General features: G+C 41.2%; 1 protein-coding gene across 1 annotated transcript in view; it reads right to left on the reverse strand.

Annotated features, from left to right (window-relative positions):
- Positions 1–11097, reverse strand: part of Dennd5a (DENN domain containing 5A) — a 120416-nt gene that overhangs the window by 41013 nt on the left and 68306 nt on the right. Inside the window, exons 6-8 of the mRNA XM_023719267.1 lie at positions 6135–6452; positions 3981–4196; positions 1910–2144 (exon numbers count right to left, since the gene is read on the reverse strand). Coding sequence (XP_023575035.1) covers positions 1910–2144; positions 3981–4196; positions 6135–6452 — 769 coding nt within the window. The remainder of the gene's footprint in view (positions 1–1909; positions 2145–3980; positions 4197–6134; positions 6453–11097) is intronic.

Genomic DNA, 11097 nt, shown 5'->3' on the forward strand with positions numbered 1-11097 from the left:
GGCAGAGATGGGAGGGGAGGGGGTACGGTTGATCAGGAGAAATATTCCAAATGTAATCAGCTGTAACTTCAAAACCTTAAAACAAAAAATTTCTTAAAATGCCTGGCCTCTTTATTCATTTGGCAAATATGTGTTCAGCATATAGTATAGATTGAGCAGACAGAAGGTATAATATATGATTAATGAATGAAGAAAGGACACAAAAAAGCCACAATAAGGACTGAACATCCTATAAGAAAGGGAATATACTACTTCATCTAGCATTTTAAGCTGTCACTGTCTATCAAAACTATTCTAGATATGGTCTCTGTGAACAAAAAGATATACTCAATCATTAGTGTAGTGCACAACTTTTTCATTTGTTTCTTTTGTTTTGCTTTGGGACCGGGAGATGGCTCAGTAGAAAAAGTGCTTGCCTGGCAAGCGCAAGGGCCTGAGTTCAATCCCCAGTTCTGTCAAAAAAAAAGTGGCTCTTTTGTTTTGTTTTGAGACAGGGCTTCACTATATAGTGCAGGCTGGCTTTCAACTCACCATGTAGCCAGAATGGCCTCAAGCTCACAGCAATCCTCCTCCCTCAGCCTCCCGAGTACTAGAATTATAGGCATGTGCCATTGGGCTCGGCCTCCACAACTTTTAATATCCATATGTTCCAGCACAATGCTAGATCAGGGTAAGAAAATGACTAAATACAGTCTCTGCATTTAAGCTGTTCCCTGAAGATGATCGCTCAAAAGAAAAGGAATTATTGGGGGTGAGACAAGAATAAGGAAGCAGGAGTACACATGCTCAACCTGGTCTATCAGAGAAGCCTCAGAGAACAGAAGATATATTGGCTAGGTTTCTGTGTTTGCTGAAAAACACCTACTTCTTATTCATATTTCATTCACTCTTTCTTTCTTGATTACAGCACTCCTCTGTTATTTAGTGTAGCGTGAGCCCCAGCTCACTATTCTCTTTCACAAGCTCTCTTGCATTTTAAAGGTGGTCATATAACATGATTCAGGCCTATTAGACAAAAGAAATTGGGAATTTCTGGAAAAAAGTTTGCTTTCTGGTAAAGGAGTATATACAGCTGGCATCAACTTTCCTCTCTTCTTGCCTTGAATATAAAACGCCTCATAACCATGAGGCAACAGCGTAAACATAAAAGTCAACATGTTAAGGAGAGCTGAGTAAAGAAATAGAATGTCAGTTCTTGGCTGTTAAGAAGCTAGGCAAATATTAGCAAGCCCGTTTCTCCCCTCCCCACCTCTGCTCACCCCACCGATGATGATTAGGTTGTTACAGCACCACCTCTTCCTGACACCATGTTCAAAGATGAAAAGAAGACTGTCAGGCGACAGCAGCAGCCAGACAAGACAATGCAGGGATGGTAACATGCAAAAGGAACAGTATTCAAATACAGGGCTGTTCCTGTAAGTAACATTAAATGTGAACTTAATGCTTTAGAGTCTTTGGGGGCCTGCCTATTAGCTCAGTTGTTTAAGTGCCTGCTTAAGCAAAGCAGTCAGGTTCAGAATTCTGTGGTTTGATCCCCAGAATCTCATGCTTTAACAGACCTGCCCTTAAAGCATCCTGAGCGGGGCCAAAAAAAAAAAAAAAAAAAATCCTAATGCTTTAGAGTCTTTAAAGGATTTCTAAGTATATCTGTGTAATAGTGTTTTGCTACCAAGTGCTTTTGTTCTAGTTGCTGTAAGTTACAAGTGTTTGATGAGATGTTTAATTTTATTCACCTAAACCATTAATAGTTTCCGTTGTATGTAATCAAATAAAATCTGAGTGACATATTAAAAAAAAAAGCAGGCCCAGAAAAAGAGACAAGAGGAAGGTGTGCTTAGAGATTTAGAGATAGGGACCTGTTCATGACATACGCCAAAGACTGAAGTGCACGGCTCCAAGGAGGCCTCACCTGCTTCATCGACGGTGGTACACTTCTGATACATAGAGGTGCGGAGGGTAGGCGTGCGCACATTCAGCAGTCTGATCTTGTCTACTCGGGAATCAAATACCCGGAGTACGGGGTCTTTATCATCATCATCATGGCACATGATCTTGTTATCAATGAAAGAAGCAAACATCTGTGTCTCCAGGAATCTTGAGAGGAAGGGCAGGTAGGGCTCGGGCTGATCTGACAGAAAAGATGCCTGGTAGAACCAAAAGAAAAAAGTCACTGATAGGAACAATAAGGAAGAGAATGGCAGCCTTGACCAGCAAAATAAATATGCTCCAAGAAAGTGGTGGATTAACTCTTCTTTGGAGCACACTAGATCTTTATGAAAAGCAATCTACAAAATCCTGCCCTCTTTTTTTTTTTTTCATATATATATTTTATTTCTGCCCTCTTTTTTTGAGGCAGGGTCTCATTAATTTGCCCAGGCTAGGTTTAAACTTGCCATCCTCTTGCCTCAGCCTCCCAGAGTACTAAGATCACACTCCTACAGTGCCACACTCAAATTCCTTATTTTTATTCCTTTTTTTTCTTTCTTTGCAATGCCAAAGATTGAACCCAGAGCCTTGTATATGTTATACCACTGAGATATATTTCTAGCCCTTTTATTTTATTTTGAGACAGATCTTAATAAGTTGCCCAGGTAACCTTTAACTTGTTATTCCTCTGCCTCAACTTCCTGAGAAGCTGGGATTGTAGGCATGCACCAATACCAGCAATCATATATATTCATATACCTAGCATATGGGATGATGAGCTAGAACGATCACAAGCTTGAGGCCAGCCTGGGCTACAGAGCTAGTTCAAAGCCAGCCTGGGCTATACAGTTAAGACCCTATCTCAAAACAAAAACTCATATAAACTGAAGTATCAAACTTTCATATTGGGCCAGGGAGACAGCTCAGTAGAATAAGTGCTTGCCTGGCAAGTGCAGGGTCCTGAGTTCAATCCCCGGTACCACCAAAAAAAAAAAAAAAATTCATATTGGTACCTTTTGGGCAACTCATCAATTCTTTTTTTTAAAAAAAATCATTTATTGTTTGTTTTTTTGGCAGTGTCTCCTTTTAAAAAAGAAAATCTTTCATTTATTTATTTCTTTATTTATTTGGTAGTGTCTCACTACACAGCTCAGACTCAATAGTGATCCTCCTGTCTCAGCCTCCCCAGTCCTGGGATTACAAGCATGTGCCCCCCCATCCAGTTTCAGGGCAGACACGACTCATCCATGGTTCTGGGGCTGGCACGGCATGCAGTACTGGAGAGCAAACCCAGGTCTTTGTGCTTGCCAGACAGACACTTAGACCGTCGAGCTATCTCCCCAGCCCAACTCATTGATTCTGATGCTTATCTACATGTACACTTTTCCTTGTTCTAGCCAAATGTGGTGGCACAAATCTATAATCCCAGCACTCTAGACAGCTGAGGCAGAAGAACTGCATGTTCAAGTCCAGCAACTTAGTGAGATCCTATCTCAAAAAACAAAAAAACTTGAGGGCCAGCCAGATAGTTCAGCAGATTAAAGTGCCTGCTTAGGCAGATGCAGGGGCCAGGGTTCCAATCCCCGGCCTGCCACGCTGGCCTTGACACAGGGCATACTGAAATGATAATTGAGACTGGGCGTGGTGGCATGCACCTGTAATCCCTGCACTTGGGAGACTGAAAAACATGAAGGATCATTACAAGTCTGATCTGTGTAGACCCTGTACTAAATATATAGAAAAAATTAAAAAATTTTAAAGCTCTTAGGCTCAAACCCCAGCACCAGGGGTGCAAAAGTCCTTTCTCCCAGTGTTGTATGGGAGGGAAAGAAAGAGGCAGGAAGGAAGGAGGGATGCTTTAACTGGTAGTAAGTCACCTTACAGTAATAACCAGAACATCTGTTCTTTAGCAACAAGAACTTTCCCTTTGCCAACATCAGAAGACTATGAAACTAGTTCCAGTAATATGAAAGAAGAACTCATTTTCATTTACTCCTTCAAGATGTAACTGAAGTTTTCATTCCTCACCACCTCCCAAATAGGATTATACTCACTTTATCAAAGTTTTGCATCTGCTCCCTGTTGGTAAACCAGGACTCCTTATCCTGGCTGGGCTGAATGACAAATACTTCATAATCTGCAAACATCTGAGTAAAACGATTTGCAAAAACTTCCCGGATCTGAATGTTTAGCTGGTAAATCCTGAGTTCTTCTTCATCACATTGAACTTTTAGATCCTTATTGCTACTGGGGTCTTCACGCACTTCCAACTACAAAAAAAAAAGATTGAGAAAAGTTATTTTACATATAAACAAAAGAAATATACATACAATATTTGTTTTGTTTTGTTTTTTGTGGAACCGGGGATTGAACTCAGGCCCTTGCGCTTGCCAGGGAAGCGCTTATTCCAGTGAGCCATCTCCCCAGCTCCAACATACAATATTTATAATTCCAGCCAGCACTCAGAGGTTGAGGTGGGAGGATCTTGAGTTTGAGGCCAGTCTGGAGTACACATCAAGACTCATCTTAAAACAAAGAAATGTAACTCATCCCAAAAATCAAAAAGAAATGTAACTCATCTGATTTTTTTCTAGTAGTCTTTTACTTAGCAGCAAATGATGAAAAGGTGAAAACAAAAGAGAAAAAAGTTGGAAGAAAAAATAAGAGAGCAAGATTCTAGTCTTTTTTTTCAGTACTGGGGATCAAACTCAGGACCTTGCGCTTGCCAGGCAGGCACTTATTCCACCAAGCTATATCCTCAGTCCTCAAGAGCAAGATTCTGAGCCAGTGGGAGAGCAGACTAAGTGCCTGCTTAGGCAAGCACAGGTACCAGGGTTCAATCCCCGGTACCACATGCAGCCCCAGCCCTGCTCTGGGCACAATGAGCCACTGAGGTCAGGTGTGGTGGCACATGCCTGTAATCCCTGAGCTGGGGAGTCTGAAAACAGGAGGATCAGTGTGAGTCTGAGCTCCTGCAGAGTGAGACCCTGTACCAAATATACATTTAAAAAAGAGCAAAATTCTAATTTAGGGAAGATAAAGAATTCCATATAAAGGTTTTCAGCAACTCAAAGTGGAAATAAGACCACTGTAGGTAGAAAGAAATCAGCTACAAAGGAAAAAGTTCTAATTATCTCAAGGGTCAAGGACTCTAGAGAGTTGGTAAGTAAACACCAATGCTGGCTCTTTGTTTCTTTGTCAGTTCACCACATCACTTTCCTTATCTTTCTAAGGATTCTTTTAAGAAAAACAAAACTTCAAATCTTCCTAAACTTTTCTCTGCCCTTTAAGTGGCCATGACTTTTTTAAAAGTATCTGTTGTGTTGATGAACTAAAGCAGAAAAAAAAATGAAATGTTTCGCATTTCACTAAAAAAATTCCAACAAAATTAATACAATGACCTATTTTTTTCATATAATTCACAAAAATAATCAAACAATGAGAATGGAGAAGGTAAAGAGACAGGCAAACAGGTATAGAATGCTCAGTTTCAAAGACAGAAAATGGACACCCCAGCCAGGTGTGGTGCTGCACACCTGTGATCCCAGTACTCTGGGAGGCTGAAGCAAGAGGAACACAAGCTGGAGTCCAGTCTAGATAGACAACTTAGCTACTTAGCAAGACCCTAACTCAAAATAAAAATTATAAAGGGCTTGGGATGTAATGCCATGTGAAAGTCCAGTGTTCAATCCCTAGTATTAACTAATGAATGAATGAAAGACACACAGAGGGAAGGAGAAGAGAGGGAGGGGACAGCCAACAACTGTATAGTACATTCCCCATAATCCCACAGGACTAGAACTTAAGAGGACTAGTTCTAGACTCAGCTCAACTACCTGCTAAGCCACCGAATCTCAAGGAGAACACAGTGGCTGTCTGAGCTACGCAGTGCCTGTTCTTTGTGCCTTGGGTTGCTATGAAACACACATAAAAAATGGATCTGGAAAAAGTCTGAACAGAAGGACCACCATCATCCCTCCAAGTCACTTTGTTCACACACAGAATGGCAGCAGGCTCTCCTCAACATGCAAGTGAGAAGCCACTCACATTTGGATTCAAGCAGCATTTGCAAGCGTAACATCTGCTGGAGAAGAACATTCACAAATATGCTGTGCTTTGAACTGGTACTTCCTCAGTACAACCTTACTTCATTGGGACAGTAGTCTAGCACAGATCAAATTATCACAGACTCAAATACAGCATCTTACCTTTTCCAGGCTCACCCCAGTCCGCTTGACCAAGGCTTGGAGCCGGGCAATAGTTTCATTCTCCTTGAGGAGCTCATAGGAATGCAAAGGAGAGCTGGCAATGTTCCCATTCCTCTTGTCAGAGACGAGCTCAGAGGCCCGGAGCCTCTTCAGTTTGGAGGCACTCTCACTGCAGTGAAGGTTTCCTTCAGGGGGAATGCCAAATGCCATGAGAATCTCAGAGACCTCCTGGACAAATTCCAATTTGTTGGGAAACTGAGGCAGATCCTCTGGCAGCTCAATGAAGTGGTTGTCAACATCCACAAAGCAGAGGTTAGCCTGGAAATAAAAACAGAATGAAGAGTAAAAACAACTCCTAGAGGGCACCAAGATAGCTCAGTGGTCTAAAGCACCTGCTTACGCAAGCTTAGGCAAGCGTGCAGGGACCGAGGTTCAATCCCCAGCACCCCCAGGGCAGGCTGAACTGGCCACACACACACACACACACACACACACCCCTCCTGGGCATCAGAGAAACTTAAGAAAGGATACTGAACATGACAGGTAAGAAAAAACACCTGAAATGGGCACATATGAGAAATGTAGGCTCAAAAATGAACCTGTGTTCTAATCCTCCCCTGCCACTTTCTAGTCACGTGACCTTAGAGAAAACTTTTCCTCACTAATAAATTAGAGATAAAGGTTGGATATTATAATATCTAACACAATTCTTATGTATATTAAATGCTTATGAAGTATTTGACTCATCTATGAATTTCAGTCAGTGGGAAGAACATCAGGAACGACTTGGAAAATATACGTTCCAGTTCTGACTGTCACTAGCTTCCTAAATGATCCTGAGCATTATCCCTCCTGAGTCTCAGTGCTCATTTATAGACATGACAGCTGAGCTCATGATCCCATACTTCCCTCTGGCTTTAAGATTACTTCTGAAAGGATGGGAGAAAGCACTCTCCACTCTCATACAATACTGATGGGTTGGGTATCTGAATTGATAAAGAAGGGCTGGGCAATGCCTAATAGAAATTAACTTCAAATACATGAGAGCATATTCAATTTCAACTGAACCAAGGAAGGTGCACAAAATATTTTTATATTATATACCACTGAGCTATCTCCCTGGTCCTGACTTTATAAGCTACTGTCTAGCCATATTCCACTGTGGTAGCCAACAACTTACATTTTGACTAGCAATTCAGTATGATCAATCTTCTGATCTAAATTCCTTCCATGGAATCCAGAGACTTCCAAAAATTTCTATTACCAAACTTCTGAAATTTTGCCAATGAAATGAGTGTAAAACAGTATTGGATGGTGCATCTGATTTATACATTCATAACTACTAGTGAAACTTAAAATATGCAACTGGGGACAATGCCTGTTAATATTTTATGCTACTTTCCTATTCAGTAATTTATTACCTTCTTACTAACTTGTAGGAGTTCTTTATATTTCTATTTTCTTGATCCTCTTTGTTGGTTATATGTTACATATATTTTTCTCTTTAAGATATCCTTTTCCTAATTTAGAAAATCAAATTTATCGGTCTTTTTATTTTATAGACAGTGTTTTCCGTATTTTTTAAAATTTATTTATTTGGTACAGGTCTCACTAGGCAGCTCAGACTCATAGTGTCTCAGCCTCCTCAGCACTAGAATTACAGGTGTGTGCCACCATGCCTGGTTTTGTTGGCCAGCTCAGTGAGGGGGTCAGCATAGCATGCAGCACCAGGGATCAAACCCAGGTCCTTGCACTAGCCAGGCAGGTGCTTAGACCACCAAGCTATCTCCCCAGCCCTGTATATTGCTTACAAAATCTTAATGCAGATGTCAAAAAGGTATTAATTTTTTTTAATGTATTACAGGGTCTCACTATGCAGCTTGGACTTGTAATGATCCTCCTGTTTTCAGCCTCTCCGGCACTGGGATTACAGGCATGTGCCATCATGCCAGATCTCAATGGCTGGCTCAGTGCACCCTGGGGCAGGCCAGCACAGCATGTGGTGCTGGGGATCAAACCCTGGACCCTGTGCTTGCCTAAGCAGGCACTTAGTCCTCTGAGCTATCTCACCAGTACTAATATTTTTTTCTGCAAGATTTAAACTTATGTTTTTGACATTTAATTTGTCTAACACTGATTTTATCGTAGCATGAGGCACAAATTCCTTTATTTTACCTTTTCCCCTGTGGACAAGCAATTCTCCAGTTCCAATATTAAGTAGCCCCTCCTCTGTCATGATTCCTCTACCATATAGCAAAATGCTCTTCCACTAATCAATCTGCTTATCCCTGAATCAATCTAGTCGTAATATTCTGAAAGTGGAGGCAGGAAGGTAGCATGGTAAGCCCAGGTTAACACTGCTACTCCATAGCTTTTAGTCTATTAAACCATATGCTTCAACAGGCCTTGCATGTGAACACTTGCTGCACGCATAAGCCGTTTCTTTACCAATAACTAAAAATGAAAGCTCTCTCATCTCAAAAATTCAAAGGATAAAATAATTTCCAAGCCATCAAGCAAAAGATACTAAAAATAAAATTAACTCATCCATCTTGTCATGAAATCACTTGCATTATACTCTGTCCATACAGCTAATAGGACAAGGCTCTGTGACTCATTAGAGACACACAATATAATTCATGCCCTTGGTTCTCTTCCCTTTAAAACCAGTTCTTCTAATAGGAAATACAGAGGCAGCCAAAAAACAAAATCCATTCAACAAGGCATGGCTGGGTTTTCTCCCATTTCTGTGAGCCAAATCTAGCGTCTGTGGAGAATTTTATAAACCCCACATTCTGTGTTCATACCGGTAGACATCACAGATAAGAGGTGAAGGTGAAGAGAGAAAGCTCAGGCACTTCTCAGAGATGAGCTTTATTAAACTAAACTGGGAGCTTCTAAGTAGTACTAGTAGTCATTCTTTGTAAAACTAGGCTGAAAAAGGGAGGGCTAAGAACACAAAGTGAAAAAGAATATTCAGTTTCTAGGCACATACAATAATCTCATACTGTTTTCTTCTAGCACACAGAGTAACTCAACAAACAGAAACGATTTACAACCTACCAAGCACTCCTTCCTTAGCTCAGAAGGAACTTTCCAGAGTTCACCTACTAGACAACAACTTTGAGCACTGTCCAGTTAAGGGGCCAATAAATGTTTACCACCTAAAAGCACATGACTCATTTTGCTCATTCCTTTTCCAGCTCCTACATGACACCTTTGGGGAAGAGATGGCAGCACATGGAAGAGATAATGGACTCCAAGTGATCATTCTCCCTGTTAACCTCTTGCCTTACTGGGAGTGGTCATGTGAAGACTTAGCTACTCTGGGACAGTGATCACATGGCTCTCCAAATCCCAGAAAGTGTCCCAAATATTGTCCTGGGGGGGGGGGTCACAACATCCTTTTCCAACCCTGAGTTCCTAACAACAAAACATCCAGCTCCATCCATACACACCCCACACACCTGTCTACTCGCATGCTATTCACTGCAGAGGAACTCAGCACATACATCACTAGAGGGAAACTATCAAAAGATTCTCAAAGGAGGGGACCAGAAGGAGGGTCAATCCAAAACAGAAAAAAAGTAACAACTTCTCCTTTAATATCACTGCTTACTTCCCTGGTTATGGATGAAATTCTTCCTTCCGGGCTTCACACAATGAAGCCCCAAAGAGAATCACAAGACAAAGGACAACTTATAAAGGCAGCCCAGCACTTTCACTTGCTCAGGGCCAGCTGAGCTCATGTGTTGGTGTAAAGAAGGACAAAGAGCTTTTTAGAGATTTCCAATGTCCAGAGATAGGCAGCAACTAATGAATTCTGATTCAAGGACCTACAAAATATACACTTTCTGTCTTTCTGGAGAAAGTCCTTTTTCTAAACCAAGCTTGCTCCACCTCGCTACCCTCATAATCCCTTGTTGTATAGCCCACAGTGAATGCCTAGTTCTGCCTCAAAGCTTCTAACAAAATGTAAAGATGTCCACCAGCTGGACACAGAGGTACATATCTGTAATCCCAGTCCTTGGGAGGGTGAGACAAAAGGATCACTGTGAGTTCAAGGCCAGCCTGAACTACAAAGGGAAACCCTGTCTCAAAAAGACCAAAAAAAAAAAAAAAGTTCCCCAAAACACTGAAATTGGTCATCTCTGGGTAATAAAATGTTAGCTAACTTTTACTGTTTGATTTTACTGTGAACATGTATCATTTCTGAGATCTCCAAAATTGTGTTTCAAAGATATTGTCTCTCTCTATTCCTTATGTGTACCCTCATGGTGCTTCCTCCCTTTAGAAAACCAATGTTTCCACAGGCTCTGTATAAATTCAGTTATTTCAGAAGTTATATAATAACTAATAACAAAGGTAGAACGTACTATGTAACTGTCCTCAAGAGTGTGTGACCTTCAGAGAAAAGGTCTGGGTGAAGTGAGACCCTGAGATGCCAGAGCTGCTTAGAAACCACAAGCTGGTCTTCCTCAGACCCACTGTCACCACTCCGCCCCAAGCAGACCATAGCTACAGGCCAGATGCCCAGGCACAGAGCTGCAGCAGTGATGGGGATACACCAAAATCAAAGGCTCCAAGACTTCAGAATATAGAGGATTTGGGGTCTCAACCCAAGGTTTCTCAGACAGTCCATCAGGAGAACTGCTGGCCTCCCAGCAGCCTTCTACACATTCAAATATATAAGCACATAGAGAGTGATGCTTAAAGATCCTGTAGGGAATAGAACTTGCCCCAACTATACAACAAGCTGATGCCAAAGATGAAAAAACTGAAAAAGCTGACTTCTAGCTTAGTGACCTATATATCAGACTGTGCCTAAAGTATGCCTCTTTAGACTTTGGACTTCAATCATTTCTTATTTTAATTCAGAAAATCACAACTAGAAGTAGGTATCAATATTAAATATACATTTGCTTAAGGCCAGAAGTTCCTTTCTGCCACTCTTTTTTTTTTT

The sequence above is a fragment of the Octodon degus genome, unplaced genomic scaffold (assembly GCF_000260255.1).
Source record: "Octodon degus isolate 3935 unplaced genomic scaffold, OctDeg1.0 scaffold00067, whole genome shotgun sequence".
NCBI classification, from domain to species: domain Eukaryota; kingdom Metazoa; phylum Chordata; class Mammalia; order Rodentia; family Octodontidae; genus Octodon; species Octodon degus.